This window comes from Dermochelys coriacea, chromosome 21, assembly GCF_009764565.3.
Source record: "Dermochelys coriacea isolate rDerCor1 chromosome 21, rDerCor1.pri.v4, whole genome shotgun sequence".
Classification (NCBI taxonomy): Eukaryota; Metazoa; Chordata; order Testudines; family Dermochelyidae; genus Dermochelys; species Dermochelys coriacea.
The window spans coordinates 15,529,062-15,555,095 of record NC_050088.1 but is presented as its reverse complement, the minus strand read 5'-3'; the positions used below and the strand labels follow the sequence as shown (position 1 = coordinate 15,555,095).

The following is a 26,034-nucleotide window of genomic DNA, read 5'->3' as shown; positions in this document are numbered from 1 at the left end:
CTGTTATGACACCCTCTTATTGTGGTTGCTACACAAGATAGGCTAATCTGAATCACTGTATACTGTTTTGGAATCTCAAACTGCAAGACTTTGTAAGACAAAAACAGATGTGCCAGAGTTCTATGACCATCCATTCAGAAAACCGAAATAGCACTATTGCCAATTGTGATAGAAGGCAAAGTTTGACTCAAGACTTAGGAGGGGGAGGATGGTCATGTGGTTAAGGTGCTGGACTGGGACTTGTGCAATCTGGGTTCAGTCCCTGGTTCTGCCACAGACTCCCAGTGTGACTGAAGGCATGTCACTGAATTTCTCTGTGCTTCCTTTCTTATATTGTAAAATGAGGGTTGTACTTCTCTACCTTGCAGGAGTATTGTCTGGATACATGAGACCTCTCCAAAGCTTTCCCACTAGCTGTCACTTTGTTTTCCCTTCAAATGTCCCTTCAACACAATCACTTACCAAGTAAACTTGATCACTGAGATGGCTTCATTTATTTGGTGGAGAATGAGTCTCTGAATTAGATACGGTTCCTTGCTTCTGAGGGTACTACAGAAATTATATCTCCCCCCTCCCCCCCCAATGTGAAGGCAGTACATATGATGAATGACTGAAGAATTTCTGAGTAGCAGCCATGTTGGTCTGTATTTGCAAAAAGAAAAGGAGTACTTGTGGCACCTTAGAGACTAACAAATTTATTTGAGCACAAGCTTTCGTGAGCTACAGCTCACTTCATCGGATGCAGTGATGATGCATCTGATGAAGTGAGCTGTAGCTCACGAAAGCTTATGCTCAAATAAATTTGTTAGTCTCTAAGGTGCCACAAGTACTCCTTTTCTTTTTGAAGAATTTCTGTGTCTAAGTTTCTGTATCATTCTCTCTAAGCACTATTCTCCAAATATACACTTCAGCAATATTTATACTCCATAGACTTGCAGTTTTTTTAAAAGGTGGAGTGTTAGACTGACAGGCAGATATGGAAGTGCCGGAAGAAAAAATGCTTGTTATACTTACAGTAAAATGTTCTGTGATAAACTACTCATAGAGGTGGTAGGACAGGATACCACACACAGGTAGGCTAACTCCAGGCACAAAGCCATCTCTGTCAATAGCTGACTTCTGTAGAGGTCAGTGTAAATAAGCCCTATGGTGCTCTCCATCCATTGGTTGCAATGTGCTGCTCCTTCATAAATGCTGGATAACTGGAACTAGTCCAATAAACAGATACCTGGACTAATGTGTCTCCAACAAGGAACACCACTTTAGGGTTAGAAGCTTGGGAAATCACACATTCTCAAACATATGCTGTGTTTGACTAAGATCCTACTTAACACATGAGAGGACTTTAATGATAGAATCATAGAAATGTAGGGCTGGAACGAATCTCGGGAGGTCATCTAGTCAATCCCCCTGTCCTGAGGCAGGACCAACTATACCTAGGCTGTTCCTGAAAGATGTTTGTCCAACCTGAACTTAAAAACCTCCAACGGTGTCAATTCCACAGCGTCCCTTGGAAGTTTATTCCAATACTTAATTATTGTTATAGTTAGAAAGTTTTTCCTAATATCTAACCCAAATCTTCCTAGCTGCAGATTAAGCTGATTACTTCTTGTCCTACCTTTAGCGGGAATTGAGAACAATTGTTCCCTGTTCTCCTTATAACAGCCCTTAACACATTTGAAGACTCTTATCGGATCCCCGCTCAGTTTTCTTTTCTCAAGACTAAACATACTCAGTTTTTATAACCTTTCCTCATTGGGCAGGTTTTCTAAACCTTATCATTTTTGTTGCACTCCTCTGGACACTCTTCAATTTATCCACAACTTTCCTAAAGTGTGGCATCTGGAATTGGACACAGTACTTCAACCGAGGCCCCACCAGTTTATTTCCCACATCTTACATATGACACTCCTTTTAATACACCCCAGAATATTAGCCTTTTTGGTAACTGCATCACATTGACTGATTTTCAGTTTGTGGTGTGCAGTAACTCCCCAGATCCTTTCCAGCAATACTACCTGCTAGCCTGTTTCCCTATTTTGTAGCTGTGCATTTGATTGTTCCTTCCTAAACAAAGTACTTTGCACTTGTGTGTGTTTATTTAATTTCATTTTATTGATCAGCTCTCCAATTTGTCAAGGTCTGTTTTGAATTCTAATCCAGTCCTCCAAAGTGCTTGCATCTCCTCCCAGAGCTCCTCAGGGATGCTCCATGTGCAGTTGTTCAAATAAATGTACGGTTTATGCTTATTTGATTTGGATTTGAGTGGCATTTGCTCAGTTTATAAAGTGCATCTATTCAAATGTGCAAAAGACAACTTCAACTTTATTTGCCAGCACTGAAAATTCAAAAACAGCCTTCCTAACAGACCAGATACAGCAATAAAGGCTGTATCCAGAATTGACAAGCCGACTGGCAGCATGCGGGGCAGGGTGCATGAGTTTGGAGGTTAAAAAAAAATCCAGGGAGAGGGGCTAGCCAGCTACACACCTTTATTTATATTATATATATTTTTTAAAAAAAAGCCTGTTTGAATGGCAGCACATCAGACAGCTCGGCTTTGCCGGCTTATATCTCTAACCAAGCTTTTTAAAAAAAAAAAAAAAAACACTTGTCCTCCAAGTGCCGTTGTGCTCTGTGTAAGCCTGCATTCATTCTGTCTACTGGTAGCCTGAAACGTTATTCTGTTACCGTATTTTCCCAAGTAAGCAGCCTTTGACCTAGCCAGCTACAAAATAGTAGCTTGGAATTTAGATCTTGCATAGTGTAATGAATTTGTCTGACCTCCAGCTCTGAGCTCTCTTCGCCATGGGAGTTTGCGTGTTTTCTTCTTCCTACAAGTGGCAGCCTAGATCCCAAGTTGAAAGTGAATCTTTGCTTTTGGCCTCCCTCCAGCATTCCTTGCTGAACAAGTAAGGATTTGGAATGTCAGAAAATAGCAAGAGGGGAGGGAAGAATTTGTGTGTGTGTGTAAGTAAAGGCTTCTGTAATGAGGAGGACAGAACAAAACACAACTTCATCTGGACTGCCCCTTTCTGAAAAAGTGCTCGTTCCTGATTTATACTGTTTGTTTCTCTTAAATCATGCAGTTCTGCTCTGCTGCTACAGCAGAGAGCTATCGGCAGTGCTGTGGAGTGAAAAAGGTTTCTTGCAAAAGCTTCCTATTTGGATAAAACTAGCTATTCCTCTGGCTTCACCCTTGTGGGACTGGAGGAGTTCTACCTACTGCAGTTATTGCAGGTCGTCAGTAACATTCTAGCTTTGGATGATCCAAAGGAAACATCCTTTTGTGGAAGACCTTAAAGCAGGCTTTGATTCTGAGGGCGGTGCTGCAACACCCTGGACTGTAACGCAGGTATTCCTTAACATTTTCCCTTCAACTTGAACAGGAAGAAGCATTGTGGGGCAACATTTACTTTTAGGCATCAGAGTGTAGTTTTATAGTATCACACTCCAAACAGCAGGCTTTTTAAAATTACCATAACTGTATTAATGATTTAATTTGTTTGATCTGACTTGGGAGAAGGAACTACCCAGCAGCACATAGCGGAAGGAAAGTGAAGACTTGGACTTCATTGCTGCTTGCAGAGGTGTTACTATCCCCCTCCTGCCTCGGAGGGACCATGTCGTCCTTATACACCAGGAGCAAGGAGTTCACCCGAAACAGGAAGTCTCAGTCTGACTCTCCCCCATCGTCTCCCTCCCCGATTGCAAAGACGCTCAGAGTAAGCAGCGTTTTCATTATTGTATTCCATTGTGACCTTCTCAGCGCTGGTTACAGCCAGAGATTAATGATGTCAGTCTGCCTCTTGTAGTGGGAGACCTAAGTATACGGTTTGCTTCTCTGCACAGGGTGACAGTATGAAATAAACTCAGGAAAGCTCTTGTGTAGCAACAGGTTTGAATCCTGTAAAAAGGTATTCTCCGCAGTCCCCATGCGGTAGTTACTTGGCTGAATGATTAGAGAATCTTTGTCACCCAATCTGTGTTTGCTTTCTGTTTCTTCACAGTGGGCACAAACCCTTTGTACGTTAAATGGCTGAAAGCTTTGCTAGCAAAAAGTGTTTGAAGTGGAAATGAGGCAAAACCTGAACAGCTTGTTAAACTACACTTGGTTTTTTCACATGCACTTAAATATTATGAGTGCACTGAAGTTTGCTGTACAACTGGGCTCAGCCTCTTCAGCTCTGTGAAGTGAGACATACCTGAGTCATTTTAAAAAACTTTGAAAATAGCCTCTTGGTGGAGATGATTAGGTGGAGGTGGCTGTAATTTTGCACGGTCCCATTCCTTCTAATCGCTGCATTTGGAGATGACCCCTCTGACAGCTTTTAATAATACTTTCAAAATTAATGTAAAAGAAACTTTTACAGTCGCATTGCTAGTGGCTTTGGAGTTGTGTGAAAAATACCCTCCAGGGGTCCACATTGTTAGGTATGCAGCATGCCCTTGGTCTAAAGATTTTATGCACACGATATCAAGCAGGAAAACTTTGGCTGAAGAGGTGAAATGAATCTCTAGGTAGCCTGAAGTGGTCACAGACTAATATGCACTTGTCTCTCTACATTTTAATGACCTAATAGCCTCTTCAGAAAGATGGGAAAGGCCATTTAAACCACTGTCTCCTTATGGGAAACAGTCATTGACACTATAAATCTTTAGCTGCTTGCCCCTGGTGGTTAAATTTAATCCTGTAGTGCTGGGAGTCTGTCTCCAGTGCTGGCAATCAGTTCTATTACTGCATCTACTGGGAGCTTCTAGATGCTTATTGTCAGAGCCAGAGAGCTAGTTTGGGAGCTCAGAGAGTATCTTTCTCCACAGCTGCATGAAGCTGAACGGGTCTTTTTTCAAATGTTCAATTTCTGCAGCTGCATCTGCACAGTCTATTGGTCAATTGGCAAAGAGGGGAAATAGTGCATGGAGAGCCTTTAAATTGTGTTCTAAACCGGAAACTGAAATTAATGTTTAAATACTCCAGTCATCTACTTATTAGAGAAAGTCAATGTCCACATTGTTTCTCAGACTCAAGCTGACTCATTTTCTCCTCCTCAACCATTTGTGCTGAGAACCATATGACATGCACATCTGGCTGCAGCTGTCAGTGCTGTGGTCACAGACACTAACTTGAGCTACCGCTGGCTACCTAACCCATAAGATTGATTAGGAACTCCTTGTTTTATTTGGAGTAACCATGAAGAGGAGCACAGCCTCTTTGGGTGGCTCAGCTGCAGATCACAGAACCGAGTGGAAGCTGACAGGTGACTCAGTCTCTGATCTAGAGTCACTTGCCCCAGAAGAGCACTCACTTGGGATTGTAACACTAATCAGAGGATTTGTATGAGGGGAGAAATGCTCTCATAGAACTAGTTAGGCCCCTGCTCTTGCTAGAGCACAGGGATACTTATCAGTACAAAGATTTCAGACTGCAAGTACAATGGCATTATTACAATTTAGTGTAGGACAGTCAAAGTAACTTTGTCTCGATACTGCAATGGATGTCAATGGTTAATTACTGAAGAGGTTTCCGATGAAGCATAACAGCCCCAAACAAGTTGGATTTAGCTAACTGACTTGGCCTACTTTGGGTATTTCTCACAGTACCACTCCCAGACTTGAAAAAAAAAAAATTGTTGACAATCTTAATACAGCAGGGAGCACTGCATGATCCCCTCGGTTTGTCTAATATTAAGGCCTTATAGCTAATGACATTTGAAAAGTGAATTTATCAACACCCATACATAGTTGGCTTTATGTTCATCTAAGATTCTGTGGTCTCTCCTTTTGTATTATGGTACCGTGTCACCCAAGTTGTCTTTTCACCCTTAATTTGGAAGACCTCTTGTAATCACAAAACAGAGACGTGGGATCACATCACTTCATTAAAAACTCTTACAAATAATAAAAAGTGGAACATACTGCAAAACACAGAGCATCACTGCAGTTACTGAAAAGACTGTAGAGGTAATTCCGGATGAATTCCAACACTTAGTTCTCAGCTAACCTCCATTGTCAGCACACCGTATTATGGTATGCAAGATCATCCATCGTCCTCATTCCCTAGGCACATCAGAGTCGTTCAAGGACAAGTAATCCTGAAATGTTTTATTTTTTGTTTCATATACTAAGATGGTTCACAACAGTGTTGGGGTGGGAGTAGCCAAACAAATCCTATCAAGCCTTCCAGAGTAACCACAGCTAACCTTAATGTCCCAGCTTGCCAAAAAAAAATTAACTAGTTAGTTTTACTTTAATTCAGGTTTTGGTGATCTAAATTAATATCCCGTTGGCATAACAGTCCAAATAATAAATAATAGTAGGAATTGTGTGGCAGCTTCTCCATGGGGAAACTTTGTACCAGATTCCTTCTCCCCCAGCAGAACCTTCTTCATATAAAGTATTTGCACCATCACTGACGAGTTTGTTCTAGGAGAGATCTAGTAGGTTACTTCAGTGTTAGATAACTTCACAATATCAAGGGGCTGAATATTACACATGTGGAAAACCTGCGCATAGCAAGACAGGCAAGGTTAGAAATATTGGGACTTAAGATGTTGGCAGTCTAATTTAAAGTCTTTTAAAAGTCCCTGGTATGCTGTTTGAAGGCCCCATGGCCTCCCTCTTTTTTTCCTAGAGTTAAGCATGTCTTTCAGCTCCCTGGTACCTGCTTCTGTGATCTCCCCCCCACCGCCCAGGAAATAATTACCAGTTAGCCAAGTCTTTCAATGCCCAGGGATGCATATCTTTCTAATGATCCACGCATCTTGTTCAAGACTTGCTGCGAAAAAGCATTTCAGTAGCTCAGTGACTTTAAATCCATCAGTTATGTTTGTGCCCCTCATTTAATCATGTGGTACTTTCCCTGACTAGCATTAATCTCTGCTATCTTTTTCACAGAGTATCAGGGTTGGAAGGGACCTCAGGAGGTCATCTAGTCCAACCCCCTGCTCAAAGCAGGACCAATCCCCAATTTTTGCCCCAGATCCCTAAATGGCCTCCTCAGGGATTGAACTCACAACCCTGGGTTTAGCAGGCCAATGCTCAAACCACTGTGCTATCCTACACATTATCCATAAGGTACTCCATATTGGTTACTTTCCAGATTGCCAGTGGCAGTACAGGTTCATTTTTCCTGTCATATCTTGGAATAGTCCTCCATATTGGCCACTTAGTCCTTGAACTGTCCAGCAGAATTCTCGTCTTCATTTCCTTAATTATGACATTTCAAGATGCTCCAACTTTATTCTATGCTCACTGATTTCAATATACCTCTCATTAGCACTTTAGATGGTCTATGTGCATGCTAAGTATTATCACGGTGGGGAGTGCGCTAGTAACTTGGTTAGGATCAGTCTCCACCATGAGTGGACCATATGCTTGATCTCCGACTCTCGATATGGTGGCATCTGGTTGGGAGGAGAAGGGCAAAGGCTCTCAACTTGCTCCCACTCGTATCTCTAGAATTCTACCAGTTTAACCCTGCAGTTCTCTTGAGCAGAGGCTTCTGGGTGTACTGAAGTGCACCAAGCTACATGGTGGCTTAGTGATGTGAACAAGTGATTCTAAACTCTAACCCAGGTCTTAAAAGGAGAACAGCTAGTTCATGGACTTATTAACGACTCAGTGTGCAAACGTGTTGTACAGAGACAAGAGCAGCATATTTTAGATATTAAAACATGAGTAACAGCAAAAATCTTCTTTGTACGGATATACAATCAAAACAAGAGTTCTGTCGCTTCCAATCCAGGATCTCTGTCCTTGTGCACTCAGACATCAGTAGAAATGTTTGATTGGATTACAACCTTGGAATAGCTTTGAGTACAAACAGGTCTGATGATCCCTTTGCACTGTTTGATTTGTGAGGGCTTTTATTCATGTGACAATTTTTTTAATCCTGTTTCAAATATGAATGGTGGTAGGTTTATTCTTATATTAGGTAAAACTACTTAAGTGTCACTTGACTTGCTTCTTAGCTGCAAATGAATTATAGAAAAGGCTACTTTGAGTAAATATTCCTAGAGAAAAAAAATCTCTGGGTTCTCTGCTAAATGGTTTGTTGGATTATTCTAATTGCAATAAATTGGAACTAGATAAAAAATAAATGATCTTCTGACATTTTACTCCGGGAGTGCTGACTGATTAGAGGGCAGTAGCTTATATGCTATCTGCAGTTATCTTGTTAAGCGTCAAATACTGTAACCTGTAGTCTTTCTAGAGAACTAACTTGGTCAGTGTTACTTTTCTGCATCCTTGTTGGCTTATCTCTGGTCTAGGAGATGAGTTTATGGATATCCTTTCTCAGGGACGTTGAGCCAGTAAGAACACGGTCTCCTAATTAGAGAGTGCATTGCACAGAAGATGTACAAACGATATTAAGATGTTCCTGTGTTCAGGGCAGGCTCCACGCACCAGCGTTCCAAGCAGCAATTTGGCAGCAGTTTGGCAGCAATTTGGCAGCAGCTCCTCGGTTCCGCCGGCTGCAGCAGCAAATTGGTGGCAGCTTCTCCCTTTTGCCACCCGCAGCGGCAGTTTTTTTCACCACTTGGGGCGCCAAAAACTGTAGAGCCTGCCTTGGTTGTGTTGCACTAAGAACCTGCAGCCTGAACTGTTCCAAGATACTCTAAAGACCAAATCTAAGATACAGCATGATATGGTGGGCACAATTAAAGAATCCAGCACTACATGTGAGAGTAACAGTTGATTCGGAGAGACTCGTCTTATCTGAATGTGTATCACAAAATGAATACCTTTTGTCGGCCTGTATGGAGACTGATGATAGAGATAGTTTTGCATGGCTCCTCTGAGTCACCAGTATTGGGTTTGATGTGAATACTGTCACATCATGCTGATGGATCCAGTTAGCTCCATTAGGGTATAAAGGGGGATGAGTGCTTTTTTTGGAACCAGAGGTCCTGAATGAAAGTCTAGAAACAGACAGCCACAAGGAACAGACTTGTCATAGATAGAAGTTATTCACTTACTTTAACATAAAACAAAAAACTCTTCTTCCTTGGTGTATGTATCTTTGTTCCTGTACACCAGTGAACATTGCTCAATTCCAATTCTGCTGCTCCCCAACAAAGCTGGTGCTTAGATGGCTGAGTAAGCACTTAGTCACTTTTCCGATTCCTGAGCATTGCACTAGCTTTTCCATGTGACTTTTCATGTATAGCTTGGCTGTATCTGGAAATGTATTGTATTGGTCTTCTAGCTACCTATAATCCATCTATCGCTTGAATTGCCACTATGATGTTCCCTTACCCCTTGTTGATGAGAGCAAGGAAGGAATAATGGGAGACTGTCTGATGAAGTGTGTGAGTCTTATACAAATGAGCAAAATCTAACAGGCAGAATTCTAGTCTGGTGTAAAAGTTAGCATGTTCAGAAGCTTGTTTTGCTACCGTAGTCAATGATAGGATGCTGGGTTCCACTCTGCGACCAATCTCTGATTTTTAAAATTCTCCATTTGACCTGCTACCATTTTTACCTTGGACATTTGCTGCTGAAGAGCCTGGTGGTTCAGTTTTAGCTGTCAAGCAGCTTGCATATAAACTGGCCATTTAGCTTTCATGTTCATCACCTAGAGAGAAGCAAAAGAGTTTCAGTTCCTGTTACCCCAATCAGGAGACCCCTCCAACCTCCATATTGTACTGTAGTCCCTAACCAAAGTAACATGATGAAATGTGCATCAGTTGCATCTTCATTGCATGTCTGCACATTTCAGTGATAAGTGTATGTATTTTATCAATTTTTCAGTCGTAAAACAGATTGTAAAAGTAAGATTGCTTTTGAATACCACAAAATGCATAAGTTGCTATTGCATTTTATTTTGCCTGATTTTTTAACTCCAATTCCAGAAATAAATACTGTCTTTAATTAGCTTAGCTGCCCACTAAAACTACCGATGCTAATCTCATGATCTTTAGAGCAGTGGTTCACAGACCTGTTTAGGAACCTCTTGTGATCCGGAGCACTTGTTGATGGTCTGAACATAGCTATGTGATAACACTGTGCTCTCAGCGGAGAGAAATAAAATGAACAAAAGGGGGACAGTGTGACCAATTTATTTCTAAAGGGGAAAGATACTTAGTGCATTGAAGACAGCTAAACGTACCCAATATTTTCCAAATTACTTTTCTGTGTAATTATTTCATGTGATTGTTGCAGTTGCCACAGTTACACCTTTGCAAAAGGTAGGGGAAGTGTTCGTACGGCAACATCACTGAGCATGCTCCACCCTCTGAGAAAGTTGGAGTAGCTCTGCTTTAGGCAACTTGAATTCTGGCCAGTTGCCAGGTGCCATAAATGCATGTTTAAATAATCCACCATACTAAAACTTGGAAAAGCCCAGACGTGGTGTTTGGAGGGGAGCAGAGAAGAAGCAACAGCCTTACAAACCTATGACCTTGTGAAATTTAGAAGCAGAAAGCCTTCCCTCTCCCGTGTCAGTTGGGTGCCTGCTTTTTATTTCCTCTTGAAGCTGCATGTCTGGAGGGTTGTGGCTAAGATTGTATCGCTTCTCTGTAGAATTAAATTTTTCACCAATAAAATCTGATCTGCTTTCAAAAAAAAAAAAAGGAGGGGGGGATGTGGGGGAGAAAAATTAACAGCCACAAAACCAGGTTTCTGAATTGTGGCCTTTAGTAAATTAAAATACAATCCAGCTTGACATTTTACATGCAGACTTATCCCTGTGGGTTTGTGATAATGAAGTTCAGCTGTTGTAAAGCCAAAGGGCCATGCAAGAGAAGAGACTGGGAACTGAGGGTAGGGGCTGGAAGTCGTGCAAACTGTAGTATAAATGTTGAATTTTAGGCCCAGTTTGGGGTTGGAGCAGTGCGCTAATCACATGCAGTTGTCACTCAGAATTATAGTAGTATGTATTCTTTTCTGAATTACAATGAGGATAGCACATGTTCAATTATCTAAGGTGTTCAGCTAGTCTCTGAAGCCGCTGTTCATTCTTGGATGATCATCTGATGTGCTCCTATAAGAGCAGCTTTTATTAAGATAAGCCTGCTGATTTATAGTTTGGGAAAGCATACTTTGAATCAGGTTTATTGGGGCTTGGGGGTTATTTGGGGGTGGTTAGGTTTTACCTAAAACTGGAAGGCAAGCTGTTCTTTTTCCTCCCTAGCTAACAGGAAGCTCCAGAAGTATGCAGCTGTCATGTCAGTAGGCTTGTTTTTCCAGAGATACCATAATGTCAAGAGGCATTATTAAGTACTCTTTGCCAGTAGGGAATTCCTTTAAGAATGGATGTCCTTGTTATATTGCTCCCATTCTAAGACTGCACTCTTCAGTTCTTGAGTAACGTATGTAATTCCAAATAAATCCGTGGGGTAAGAGGCATTAAACTGAGTCATATGCTTGTCCGATCTGTGTATGCATGAATAGGGGTGTGAGAACCTACAGTACGGTAATGTCTTGGGTCTTTTCCTCAAAGCTACTACTAGTGCAGCTCCTCTTTTGGTAATAATGGTGAGAGAGAGCTCTAGTATGAACAAGGCATCAGTGGTAGCTGTCATTTTTTACCACCATCATACCAGAGGAGCTGCACCAGTGGTAGCAACTGTATAAAATCTTGGAAGTGGGAAGCGGGCACAGACAAGGTGAAAGGATGTTGTTTTCAAACAATGCCTCCTAACTCTTTGTGTGTTATGCATATGCGGGGAAGAGGGAAATGCCTCTAAAAGCAGGTGACTTTTGTTTTTTGTTAATGTGAGTGGTAGATTTCTGTAACTTGAAGTCTTTAAACCATGATTTGAGTAACTCAGCCAGAGATGACGGGTCTGTTACAGGAGTGGGTGGGTGTGGCTTTGTGGCCTGCAGTCTGCGGGACCAGATGATCATGATGGTCCGTTGTGACCTTAAAGTCTATGAGTCTGTGAGCTCCAAGTTGTTTTAAACCCAAACTCATGAGGCTCTCTGGGCTGATACTTGGCAACAGAAGATTAAACTACAGGCGGTGCATAAAACGTGGCCTTTTCATTGGGAAAGGTGGTGAAGGGGGTATGGCTTGAACTATGCTCCAGGATCTCGTTAGTGAATAGTCATTTTATCATGGATATTCACTGGACAGTATGAAAAAATACAGCAAAACAAATCGTGTGCAAAACATCCCAGAATAGCCCAGTTTTTCCCAAACTTGACGAGTTGGAGATGTTATAGCATAACATGTTCCCGGCCCATGTATTTTCTTTGGAAGAAATGTAAATATTAGATGTTTTCCCGTATCCTTGCAGGGTCAGGGCCACAGAAGAATGCAATTGAAGGCAATTAGGCCAATTTCTGCTTTGGCAAGAGAAAAAGTTGATCCCCTTCTGGCACTGCCTTTTAGGGCTGCATTTTATCTTAAGCCTTCTATAAGGAGGTTGGTTTTAATTATACTTTACTAAACTTCTAATATCTGTAAAAGCTTTTGAGTTTTTTAAAGGAAGTCTCCAGTGTTCCATAATCTGAACACATTTCTAAAATTGAAACCATATGGCATTCCGGGCTCTTCTCAATCTCGTTGCCATCCAAACTAATAAACTGCCGATACCTACCTCTGCTTTTTAATTAGAAATGGGAACAGAGTAAGCCCAATGAAACATCCTGGGGCAAGGCGGGTTGAAGAGAAATAGCTTCATGTGGGAAAGTTCAGAGCAATATTAGGATAACTAATACTGCTCTGTTTGCCTCCTTGGTTCCTTAGCACCAGCCCACCTCAGAGGCCCTACGTTCTGCCAACCAATCAATCTCGGCTGCATGAGATTCCTTCTGGGCCTCATTAGTACCCTTTCTGGATTGGCTAGACAGGTTGCTGAAGAACAATATAATGCATCCTCTGCACTGTGCCTGAACATGGTGGTGTTGCTGCTGCTACCTGACCCCAGGATATGATGCTTTGAGTAGTTCCTTTGTATGTGACCATATAGTGGTTTCACATCTTAACTCTACAGAGGAAGAGGGCAAGCAATAGGGCTTACCAGAAACTTGAGTGTGTGAATATGCTCTCCTTTTCACCATGCTCTGGTTTCACATTTTTAAAAGACTGCACCTTCTAGGGCTCAGTGCTTCCTGAAGAAATGTTGGCATATTGGTTTAATACCGACTCAGGGAAGCATATCACCATCCGTATCACTATCTGAATGCTGCCCCAACCGACCCTGTTTGGCTTGTGAGATGTATGATCTCACAGTTTGAAGTTGTAAGACTGCAATTGTTTCTAGTTAAACTTCAGCAAGGCCTGAGGAAAAAGGAACGAAGTGGACAAAACGGACAATATAGTAACTGAAAATGCAGTGTTAATGGCCAAGAAAAAGGACAGTTAAGGTTCTGATAGTTATAGCTGCATTGCACTCCTGGGCATACTTTTAACATAAGATAATGTAAGGTATCTATTTAACAAAAAACAGGAATGGAAAATACCACACTTGCATGTACATGTCTCACTGAGTAACTCTCGTTGTACAGTGGTAACCTTTTTGTCCTTCTACTCTCCTCCTCCTCCTCTCTTCCCGCCTCCCACTTCTTTCCTCTTTAGGAGGTTAAAGTCTTCAGTCCTTACTTGTCATGTGTGAATTTAGATTTTCAACTCTTTGGGGCAGGAACTAGGTCTCTGAAGTATGTACCACACTCCACTGCTCTTGTATCATGTATGCAGTGAGGCTGAGTTAATGCTCCAGGACCCGTAACGCTTGCATTTTTACTTTAAAAATAACGTTTAACTATGCAACTTCATTGTTGCAGTAAAATTTTTTTACATTTTTCCTACAACTTTTTCAAAGGGAAAACTGGTGGAGGGAGAAGCGTTGGTCAGTAAGACACTTGTCCCAATGCAGTTTTGGGAGGCATATGGCCAGAATTTTAGACGAGCTCACTGTCCATAATTGGGCCAGATTTTCAAAAGAACTGGGCATGTTGGGAACTGAGCTCTTTTAAGAAGCTGCCTCCATTTTGGGGTGCTGACTAGTACATCTGAATGTCTTTGAACAAGTGACACTGGCTCAGTTTTTGCCTCTTAATTTGCCCTGAGGTTTACTCTTCCCAAGTCATCCCTGGTATGTGTCTCCTGAAATGCTCAATTGAAAACTTAAAGGTTCCACTGTACGTTCTCAATCAGCAGTTTTAAAATACTCTTCCCTTTGTTAAAGTCACAGCTGCCTCTGTGAGGATTATGTTCAGACAGATTTTCACAGTTCAGCTCCGTTGGCTGGAGCCCATTCCAAAATTTATGCTTGACCTTTTTTTCACAATGGAGGAAAATGTATTTTCTTCCACTATCTTAAAATTATGTGAACCTTTTCCTCTGAAACTTTCAGACACACAAAATTGGCCTTTGGACAAAGACCAGCCATTGAAAATGTCAGTCCCAAAAGTGATTCCTTCCCTCCCATACACACACGAAAGCCTGTGGTCACTTGTAAGCACGGTTTTAGGAGGGAAAACGTTTTGCAACTTTTAATTACAGTAGGGTTATAGTGTCAATTCCTCCAGGTTTGGACAAACCTGGAACTTAATGATCTTTCTCTCAAAATAGGACTTGAACTGGATCATTCTGAGGGAAAGCGTCCAAGGCTTTCAGACCTTGGAAATGGCATACTTGCAAATTCAAAAAGGGGAGCCAACCCAGCAACGTTAAGAGCCACCATACTTGCACTTCGCTATTCAACCGCCAAATACGCACGACCCATGTGGGGAAGATTGGCTCATGCAAAGAAGCTGGGCCCTGTTCTGAATGACAGCTGTTGTTATATCACAGGATGTCTAAAACCATCAGATGTGAACAGCCTCTGTGCACTTGCCAGAATTGTTCCGCCGGATATCAGCAGATCAGTCACATGCAAAATAGAATGATTGCATCAAATCGAAGGTACGAGACATCTGCTACATGTCAATTAGCTGCCTGAAATAACCCACTTTTTCTAGCACCAATGGAATCGCTTAGAAAATCATTGATGGCCACATGACTAGAAAAGGGGCACACGCGCTGGAAATACTCGCTGAGGATGTCAAAAGGCACATCACTTTTGCCGAATGCCTTCCAATAGGTGCAAGGAAGGATTGGTTGACCTGGAGATGTTGTTTAAAGCACTTCCAAATAAGAGATGGCCGTTCAAAAGTCACTGTGCAGAAATGGGGCTACCAATGACCCAGACATGGGACTGTGGTGAAACACAGGCCATGGAACATCTGCTGATCTGCCAGCTCCTGGAGAAACTATGTGTGACAAAGTGGGACTGTTCTTAATGTTTCCTCTGAATACTGTAAGGGTGCCTCAGTTTCCCCTTTGCATTTCTTAAATCTCTAGGTGGTGGGATAAGGGGGTGCAGAGCAAAGGGCCACTGTACATAAATGACCAACACTGTCTCCTGGCAACTGATGGCCTGGGCCCCTCCCCCCTGCAAGGTGATAGCTGAAGGTGAGAAGAGAACAAAGTTATCAGGTGACCTCCTGGCCTGGGAAAGGGACAAAGCCCAGAGGAGGAGGGGGTGGAGAGTGAGTCAGTTTGGGCTGACTGGGGACACGGAGTGAAGTGCAGATGTGGTTGTCTGGCTCACTGCCCCCCAAAATGGACCCGGCTGAGGGGTCCTGTTCTCTGTATCTACCAGCTCTGTTTTAGACCGTGTTCCTGTCATCTAATAAACCTCTGTTTTACTGGCTGGCTAAGAGTCATGTCTGACTGCGAAGTTGGGGGGCAGGACCCTCTGGCTTCCCCAGGACCCCGCCTGGGCAGCACACGGAGGTGCAGAGGATGCTGAATGCTCCAAGGTTAGACCCAGGAAGGTGGAAGCCACGTGAGCTTCTTGCCCTGCAGACAGTCTGCTCACAGAGAGGAGACTTCATCAGAGTCCTGACTGGCTTTGTAGGGAGCAGTTCCGGAGCATTGCGTGGGGACTCCATGCACCATGGAAGACATCTCCAGTGCCACAGACCAGGCCATATCATGTTGGATACAGGGGAAAAAAACCCCTATGATTGTGGGTGGAAGGACACAAGAAGATGATGACCTTGGAAAAGATGCTAAGCTTTCTGCAGAGCTGCAGTCTGGGGTACAAATGTGAAATCCAATGATTTCCTGCAAATTATGAACTTCTCATAATAAATAGGATTAATTTAACAACACATAGCCATACAGATTAAGTGTGTACCCAGACCCACCCATCAAGACATGAACTTGGCTTTGTAAGTTGTGGTATAAAGATGTTTTTAAAATAACCACTGAGGGGGGCTGTTTGGCTGTTCCTTTCTCCTCAGTTCCTAAATGTCTGTTAGGCTGGTGGGATGCCCTGCAGTGTCCTTTCTAGCAGTAATTTTGGCCATTATGAAGTAAGAAGAGCACTGCCTGAGAGGATGCTGCCTGATGCTCTCACGGAAGGGAGTAGAGCTGGAAGATGACGCAATACTCTTGTCCCTTTTCTGCCCCTTTCTGTCAGTAGCTTTAAATCTTTTTTCCCCCCAGTCTCATTCAGTCTGTCCCCTTTGCCTGAGAGGTTTGTGAACAAAGTGACCACATTTTGCTTTTCATAAGGTGACCATGTGATTTCCCCCTCTCTCCTCAATTCAAAATGGTTTCCCCCTCTCCCCCCACCCTGCCCTCCAGGAAAAGAGACCTGTTGTTTGAGGACTTTCTCAGTGCTGTTAAAGAACATAAAAAATCCTGATGTAATAGTTGCAAAGCTTCAAATTAAGTGGATTATTTCATGACCGGTTGCCGCTGTAAGAAAAGCTATCACTGAAAGGGCTTAGCATATTGGTCTGTAAAACACTTGAATAATTTTCAACAACAGCGTTGTTCATCACCCTCTATTTCCTCTGCCCTGCTGAATGGAGAAAGATTGGGCCAGAAGACATTGGGTAGCTGTCTGACTTTTTTGTGCTGAAGTGAAATACTTTGTTTTAAGAAGCAAGTTTTACTAGAACCTCTTACAAAAGAACAGGGAGGCTTTGTTGTGTCAGGCAGTAAGGACAGAAGTGGGAAAGCTACTCAAAGTAAACATCACAGTTTGAGATGCCAGTAAAATGTGGAGGTTTTCCTCCTTAACTTACTGAAACTCCCTGCAAGGACTCTTAATTACAGCTGCCCAAACCGAAGGCTCTTAGAAAAATAAGGCACATGTGGAAGTGTAGCCTTGTGGTTAAGGCAGTGAACAGAAGGTCAGAGCTGGGTTCAATTCCCAGCTCTGCCAAAGACAGCTCAAGCAGTTTAGGAGCCAAAGTTTCTCGGAAGGTTAGTGGGATTTGGGCTCCCAAGTGCTCCGACATCTTGAAAATGGGATAGTCTCCTGAATCACTGAGGTGTGTTTGAAAATGTCCTCTTATCCCTCTGTGCCTCAGTTCTCCACCTGTACAATAGGGCAGAACAAACTTTCCTTCTCTTGCTGGCCGTCAGAACAAAGTAACGTTGGTGAGGTAACCAAATGCTATGGTTAGGGGCCCTATCAAATTATGGTCCATTATGGTCAATTTCATGGCCATAGGAGTTGAAAATTGGTAAATTTCATATTTTCAGATGTTTAAATCTGAAATTTCACGGTGTCGTAACCATGGGGGTCCCGACCCAAGAGGGGATTGTGCGGGTCACAAACCTGTGTAGGGGGGTCATGGGTTTGTCACCCTCACTTCTGTGCTGCCTTCAGAGCTGGACAGAGTGGGGAGGAGGGGGTGCGGAGCTATCTGCAGACAGAGAGATACCCAAGATCAGCTCTGCAGGGAAAGAGCAAGTCCTGTCCTGCCCCAGCCCTACCCGGACTAATAGCTAAGAGCCCCCTTTGCTGGAGCACTCCCAGCAACACAGGGAAGATCGGATCCAACTCCACAAGCCTCTTCTAGAGCGTCCTAAAGCAGGGGGAGGCACCCAAAGGTGGTAGGGGACATCGATTTCATAGGGAAGGGCTTATTTCATGGCCCGTGTCACGTTTTTCAAGGCCATGAAATTGGTAGGGCCCTAGCTATGCTGATGGGCCACACAACTGCCTACATGGAAATAGTGGTTAGCTTTTCTGCTCATTTCCCTAGCAGCAGCCACACTAAGGGGAAGACTTTCAAAAGTATAAATAGCAGTTAGGTGCCTAATTGTAATTTGTCTCTTTTGAAAATCTTCCCCTCAAACTTTTATGGCAGAGCTACTTCAAGAGTTAGCAGTTGGCCCTAAACAAGGGTGCCCAAAGTATGGTCTGAGTGTAACACAAGGGATCCGGCAGCTATAACAATAGAAAGAAGACAGAGCTAATTGATGCCAGCTTTTTCCCATTGCTGGTGAACTCAACCAACAAAGCAATTTCTGTTCACTTATCAAATGCAGTTTCACTGTTCACTCCCCCAGCCTTAAACTGTTACGTAGAGTTGCTTTGTACAGCTAAATACTTGCCAGGTTTCACTCCAGAGGTGCCTGTGTAATTAAGTGATCCCTGTGTACTGTTTGCACAGCGTTTTTGTTTGCAAAGCACTTTGGAGTCCTTCTCTGTTGCTATAGAAATGTGAGATTAAATTATGAAGCATATTTAAGTACAAGCAAATGTGGCAGTGTACACAAGCTTCTGATACACCTTAAGGTTGTACTTGAGTTAAACTGGATGCAGGCTTATGCTGCTGGAAAGTTGACAGAATGATGTGGTGCTTTTCCCAGTTGCTCTGTTCTTGCTCTGTTTCTGATTTTTAGTTTTTTTTCGCCCTGCCTGCTCATAAGAATAGTATAGCCAAGGAGAGTATATAGAACTCTTTGTTGTGTATTTCTCCATGAACATGGAGAAGCTCCCTGGACTTCAGACATTGCTAGAAATGCTGAACAGTCTGCAAACCTAGTTTTGAAGCCTAGGTGGACTTTTCACTATCAAGCAGTTTGAGATAGGGTTGCCACTTTTGGTTGGACGTATTCCTGGAGATTTGATCTCATGACATAATCTTTAATTAAAATTTCATCTTTAATTCATGTAGACTCCAGGACAATCCTAAAGGGTTGGCGACCCTAGTTTGAGAGATGACTTCAAGCTAAATCCTGGGGTTTAGCCCATGACACCCTTAAAGGCTTCAGATCTCGCCTCTTGAAAATGGGCAAGTTATCCACCCAAGTGAGGCTTTTAGCATTACATTTTACAGCATATTTGATTAGCTCAAGTCCAACAAAGGAGAATTAACTGTGGGGGAAAGGGATTAAAACAGGGCCCACTTCTCTCCTGCTTTGTGTTGTCACTTGCACTAGTGCAATGGGTGTAAAGCATTAATACTGAGATATGGTAGCATTTTACACCCATTTTAGAGGTGGCAAAACTAACACAAGGTGCAAAACAGGCAAAATTGAGATCCAGTTGGCATTGGATTATATAAATTAAAATTTAGATAAATGTCTATAAAATACACACAAGGGCTACAGAGATGATGGAAGGATGTGTTGGGACCATACTTGTGATGGTGTATGCTATGTCATCTATGCCACTACTGTTTGACTTCTACACTTGTATGTAATGGAGAACGTTCCAACACAGAAGTCTCTTTTTAGCAAGCGTGGCTTACCGCAGCTAACCTCTAGCAGATTGTTGTGCCAAGCCAAACTATACTCTGATTTATTTTATGTATAGGTTGGCTCAGATTGTCTTTGGTTTAAGAGCACAAGTGGGCTGCAGCAGATGCAGTGCTAAGAATAGAACTGCAGGGGTGGTTTGGAGGTTGGTTGAACTCGCAGGGAAATGCACTCTGCACCAAAAATTCCAAACCATCTCGTCCAGTGCTCTGCAGCCAGGGTCCCCCAAAGTTTCACTATGCTCAGGTACTGCTGTATCCCCTCAGCACTCTTGAGTAACTTCTGAAAAGGGCATTCCTTCTGCTGGAAGTTTGCTTTAGGTGTGAGATGTTCGGCCATGAAAACAATGCCAATTTGCAGATTTTCAGAGTCTAACACAAATACGCAGGGGGAAGGAGAGAGGGTTGTCTTTGTGTCATACTTTCCCATGCGGTTCTTATCTATCTCACTCAATAGATGCTTCTTCCATCAGGGTTAGAAGGCATGCATTCATACCTTTGGTGTGAATCTCAGGGAGATCTGACAACCAATGAATTATTTGTTTCATGGCGAATGTTCCTTCCATGAATGAGATTTTGAGTGCATTGCGCACACAGTAGCAGTCTTCACTAATGGATATTTTAGGCTTGCATTTAAGGATATGTAAAACGTAAGCCATCATTGGTCTTGATAGGGTCAGAATTAAGGTTGGCCTAATGGGAACTAGATGGAGGAAGTTTAACATACAGCCAATGGAGTTAGAACTGCCTCCATGTAAAGGAATCTCATTGCAGTCTTTATTAGACACAGACAGACGCACACACTCCTATCCGACTCCACTTTCCTCCCTGACAGTTATCCCCACAGTGTTACGATTTTGGAAACTTGGGTTTTGCCCAGTGTCTTCAGTACTTGTCATTCCTTTTCAGTAGGTTGAAACCTGAAAGGCTTCAGTGAAGTCATAGCAATTGAGAAGTTATGGGAAAAGATCAGAGATTTGTGGTTTGGATACGTGAGATAATACAGTTTGGATAAATGGGATAAAGCTTGTAGCAGTGTTCTTGGGGCTTGCTTTCAGAGTTGGAAAGTAGCTCCTAAGTGCTATGGCTGCAATTCTTGAATTGACGTGTTAATGTTGTCTCACTTGCTAATCCTGTTTTCTTTTGTTTCCCTCTTCCTTTAGCATGAAAGACTTTCCAGGTAAGAGCTTTACCATACACATTTTCTAATTAATAGGTATAAATGGTATATTTGTCTTGCCTCCTGCATTCACAGCACTCTAAATGAGTACATTTCCTGCTTATTGGAGATGAAACAGGGATCAGGGTCCAGGACTACATCAATTTCAAAAAGGGTTCCCTTGATATAGTACTTGTCTCATGCAAGTTTTGGAACCATTCTTCTCCCAGGAAGAAATCACATAGGCAGTGACTCATCAAGGGGAAAGAAATTATCCTTTTCACTGCCGTTTGAATGGGTGGGGAACCTCTCTGCCAGTGAGGCAGAACCATACCTTGGGGGAAAGGTTGGCAGAAACCGCTGACTTGTATATCCTTGTTTGGCGGGGATGGGGCCAATATCTCATTTTCTGAGTTTCCAAGCTGTAGGTGACCACATTGGCCAGGAGTTCCTCATGTGAACTTCATTTAAGCTTTGCACTGAGCTCCAGAATGATAGCAGTGATGTTATATCAGTGAATGTTCTGAGCTGCTTCTGGTAGGTGTTGAGATGTTTCTTGGAAGGCTTGAGTCCTGACCAGTCATGTTCCCAGGCTGATCTCTATTCTTCTCTACTAGTGTTGGATCTTGTTTGTTTGTTTTTAGGTTGGAATCAGCAGGTACAAGCCCTACCACCAGTGACTCATACAGTGATCGTGCCTCCAGCCGCTCCAGCGCTTACACCAGAAGAGAGAACCGCCTGGCTTCCCTCAGCAGTAGAACAGAGGAGGAGACTAACAGGGACTATAAAAAAGTAGGGCTCTTTTATATATAATATTTCTACCCTGTGTACCCTTAGAGCTGCCTATTGAGCTGTATCCTTCTTGCAGAAATCTGAGGTCTGCTGGGAGGAGCTGTGGAAAGATCAAAAAGGGAGAGTTTTCAGGAATCACCAAGTTACCTTGCAAGGAAAGGGTTATTTTATTATCCCAGCCATCACAGGGTTTGTTTCTCTTGACTTCACCGTCTGTTGGAATCACACTCCTTCAAAGATATAAAAGAACCATGGACTCAGGGAACGAGAGAAGATTGAATACACAGGAAAGAGGCAAGCAGGCTGAAGTAGTGCTCCAGCTCAGAGTAGTTTGATTTGTTAACGTGCAGCTAGTTTACAAAGTTCCTTTTCAGGGGAATTTCTCAAATGACAAAAATGAAAGCATCTGAAAAGTAGCTACACAGTCTGAGTGGCATTTCGAAAAGCCTTATCTTGCATTATCGCTGGGTAATGTTTGCTCGGTGTTTATAACCACTGGTTTTCATTACATTCTTCATCTGCTTTGAATTAGCACCAAGATGAAACCTTGAATGCTAGTCGGCAGGGGAAACCAAAATACGTTGTTTGGTATTATGAGCTAAAGGGAGCATACTATACGTCCGTACGTCCGTGGGCGTTAAGCTACCACTTTATATAGCTATTTTGGAAGAACCTAATTTAACTCTTGCCTTAATCCTTCAATAACTAAAGCTAAGGGGTGAAATCATTCTTTAACCTGATCTTAGAACAGGGAGGAGTGTGTGTGTGTGTGTGTGTGTGTGTGTGTGTGTGTGTAAAATAAATGAAATAAAATATGGTAATAGCAAGTCACAACTGTTGAAAGGTGAACAGCTTAAGGTGATCTTAATCCCCAGGGATGTGAAACCCTAAAAGGTACTTCAGTTTAGTTTTTTAAATAATGTGGTATGGTGAGAGAGGACTCCATCTGAATTAGAAACCAGTGTCACCTTAACAGCCAGTCAGTGTGCAGGACTTATAACGTTCCAGCACAGTTTGTCTAAAGGTGTTTGTCTTGCCTCTCTGAGAGGTGGGAAATACTGATGGACTCAGGAATTGGTGAGGCTGGTAATCTTTCTCCCTGGTAGAATTTCTTGACTGTATTTTTCTTCCTTGAAGTGAAACCATGTAAGAGCAGAGCAACACACTCTCGGCTGAATTATAGGTTTAGGTCTGGTCAGCCAACTCAGTGATGTTGATTGAATCTCTGAGTTCTTTATAATATTAAATTATTAAGACAGGCAAGCCATTCTTAAAAATGCCACACGCAGTAGACAAAGAAAAGAGACTTTAAGAAACTACAAAAGCCACAAAGGACCTTCTTAATTTCTTTTATAGAATCAGTTTATTAGGACTGGGGGGGAAAAATCAGCGCAGAAGAGCTGAGCCATTCTTAGAAAGTGGTGGCAATGCAGAAATGGCTCTAAAACCCGCTACTGGTGTTCAGAGCTGTGGAGCAACATGTTTCCATGTAGTTGTGACTGTTAGGCAGGCTCATATGATAGGCACAGAGCAATTCAAATACCTGGCTCCCTGTTTCAGCTCTACGAGGGCGCGCTGTCTGAAAACCAAAAGCTGAAATCCAAACTGCAGGAAGCCCAGCTGGAGCTGGCTGATATCAAATCAAAACTGGAAAAAGCAGCTCAGGTAAGGAGGAAAGGAGCTCCAGAACTGGGGAGATGAAGATGGGAGGATGGAGTGTTGGCTGAACCTATGATTTGGAGGTGCTGGTATGGTTTCCATAAAATAAAATTGTGCTTGCTTGTAAAGTGCTTTGGAGTCTCTGAAAGGTGCTATTGAAGAAGAAAGTATGATTGTTCATGGTAACTACATTAGGCTCCTTGTAAAGACAGCTTTCTTAGGTATGGAGGTTCTGGCCATTCCCTTTGTGCTGTCCCTGTGCATGCCACTCTGTTTTAATAACTTTCTATTTTTAATTGAAATAGCAGAAACAGGAAAAAACCTCTGACCGATCGAGTATGCTGGAAATGGAGAAAAGGGTATGTGTTTGTGTCCCATTCTTTGACTCATGGCTCTGATGTGTTTGTTGGTTTCCGGAAGGAAAATGTTAATTAAAAACATGGGCACATTTTGTTTCTGCTCCACGGAATAGTGCTTGTGATAATACATGAGTTCTGATCTTGCCTCCCCAAGCTTTTCTGCTCACTGTAAAACAGTTAAACTTAACTGTCTACCTTGTCACAAGATGCTACAGAACCACAATTGACCTTTCATGGTGTTGAAGAGTTATTGGCTCAGTGTGGCAATTCCTTCCACATCCTCCTAGTCTTCACTAACACAAAGGACCATCTCAACAAAAAACCCAACCCTTCCCAGTCAAGTGGGTAGTATCTTATGCCTTGAAATATGAGCCTCTGAGCACTCCCTTCCCCTATCTGAGCAGTCAAATTCACAGCAGCAGATCAAAGATTTAAATTGCCATTCCTGGCTAAAGTGATATCTTTATCCCATTATTTACACTGTGTTTGATTAATTAGATTTTGGAGCCTTCTGCTAATTGTGAGGATGGGGTTTAAATCCAATTCCTGGAGTGAAAGACCTGAGCTACTTGTGTGCAAACACATACCAGTGTTATGTCATTCAGAGATGGTCACATTCAAGCATCCTGAGTTTGGACAGTAGCAAACATTCTTTCTTCTTGGCCTGCAGCCTATACTGTCTTAGGGCATGTCTACACTGGAAACTTCAAAGCGCTGTTGCGACAGCACTCTGAAGTGCGAGTGTGGTCGCACGCGAGTGCTGGGAGAGAGCTCTCCCCATGCTCCTGGTAATCCACCTCCACACCTTTAAAGCGCTCTGACTTGCTGTGCTCGGGCGGGGAGGGGGAGTGATTTTTCACATGCCTGAGCCAGCACGTTAGAGCACTCTAAAATGTAATTGTAGCCAAGCCCCAAATCTCATCAGATCTCTCCAGTTAAGCAGGGCTGAGCCTGGTCAGTACTTAGTTGAGGGCTCTTCAGCAGACATGTAGGTGCTGCAAGCAGTGGTGGTAGTGTTTGAGTCAATGGCTTTCTTTCCCTCTTCTGAGAGGGCTCAAGCCAGTGCTGCAGCAGGAAGTCCGGAACAATTGTGGATACTAGAACCCATTGTGCAGTTTCATAAAGGGGGCATAACTGGGTTCTAGTTCAATTCCAGTTCATTGGCTGGAGGGCGGTTAGTTCTGCCTCCTCAAACTCCCCCTGCAACTTCAATCATATACAGCTTTCTTACATCCTGTCTTTAAAACTGTTTAGTAACACTGCATGTGAGTTTAACGGCTGCCATACTCCACCCCACTGATGGCTACGCTTGATTGTTAGATGAAGTAATTCCTGCTTTTGTGAAGTGCTTTGGGATACTTTTCTATGAATGTCTCTATAGAAATATAAGCTATTTTCTTCGAAGAAAAACTATTGAGTTCTTCCCCAAATCTGCCGCATGATCATCAGTGTTTTGAATGTTTCTAAACAGGGGAAACGAGCCCTGGAGCGGAGACTTTCTGAAATGGAGGAGGAGATGAAGGTATGAAAGAATTTGCTCACCCCTTTTTCCCTTCTGTGTTTAGGATTAATGATTGAAGAGGTTATCATGCAGGAATGGAGTATGTTGTGTGGAAGAAGGTGCCCAATGTAACCCTCTGTGTGTGTCCCTTTATGCAATCTTGACTTGAGTTACTGAACATGTTCTCAGAGCATGGTCTGATACTAGAATTGCTATATATGATCACTCAGTCAGTTGCACCTCACATTGGATCTGAGCCTGTGCTCTTTGATCCCAAAACAGTGATTTCTCCCAGAATGCTTTCAGAAACTGACCCTCTGTGATCTCCTGGGTGAGCTTCAGTGTGCTGATACTGCATGCCCTGGAGTAGTAGGCAAGCTAAAGTAAAGCCCTCAGTGTTTCATTTCATGTGAACTGGAAAGGCAAAGGAGTTTGTCAGGGAGGTGATGCTGGCCTTGAGAAGTCTCACACAGCAGCCAGGGGAAAACTTAAAATGATTGTACTTCTGCCTGGAAGGAAATCTCAGTGAGTCATCTTGGAACAGAAGATTGTTGTCAGACTTCCCTATATTTGTTCCCTCTTACCCCCATTGAAATCTACAGGGATGCTCAGAAGCATGTGCCCTCTCAAAGCAGCTAGTGTCCCACTCAAACAGCTCCTTTGCTTTCTAATTTCTCCTGCCAGTCAGGTGCATGGAAGGACTGCCATCCTCACTTGAAAGCCCTGCAAGCACTGAGCAGGCTGGCACTGCTCTGGATGTGGGGGAGGCAGCATGTTGTGCTGTCCCAGTGAACTGAAGGCTTTAAGCTGGTTTTGCAATGTTACATCATCTTCTATAATACGCTCATGCTGACATTGATAGAATGCACCTCTTTGTTCTCTCTTCCCCTGCTTCATTTCCCTTTGAACGCAATCCAGGTGGGACATAGCTTCATCACTTCATCACTTAAACAAAAAGAAGGATTCTCCTCGTGAGGGTTAAGAGCTGCTGAACCCCCCTAACCTATTGCAGTGATGAAAGCAATTTCCTGCCTTTCTGGAGATGGTTCCAATTTCACATTTGC

At 42.8% G+C, this 26,034-nt stretch overlaps 1 protein-coding gene across 8 annotated transcripts in view; it reads left to right on the top strand.

Moving 5' to 3' along the window:
* Positions 1-26,034, top strand: part of PPP1R12B (protein phosphatase 1 regulatory subunit 12B) — a 166,739-nt gene that overhangs the window by 122,606 nt on the left and 18,099 nt on the right. For 6 of the 8 annotated variants that reach the window (XM_043500641.1, XM_038379522.2, XM_038379520.2 and 3 more), the window contains 5 exons: positions 20,664-20,680; positions 21,304-21,451; positions 23,012-23,116; positions 23,416-23,469; positions 24,941-24,991. In XM_043500641.1, coding sequence (XP_043356576.1) covers positions 20,664-20,680; positions 21,304-21,451; positions 23,012-23,116; positions 23,416-23,469; positions 24,941-24,991 — 375 coding nt within the window. Of the gene's footprint in view, positions 1-2,979; positions 3,726-20,663; positions 20,681-21,303; positions 21,452-23,011; positions 23,117-23,415; positions 23,470-24,940; positions 24,992-26,034 lie in introns of those variants that run through there. The other 2 variants (XM_038379527.2, XM_038379521.2) reach the window with 2 other exon arrangements.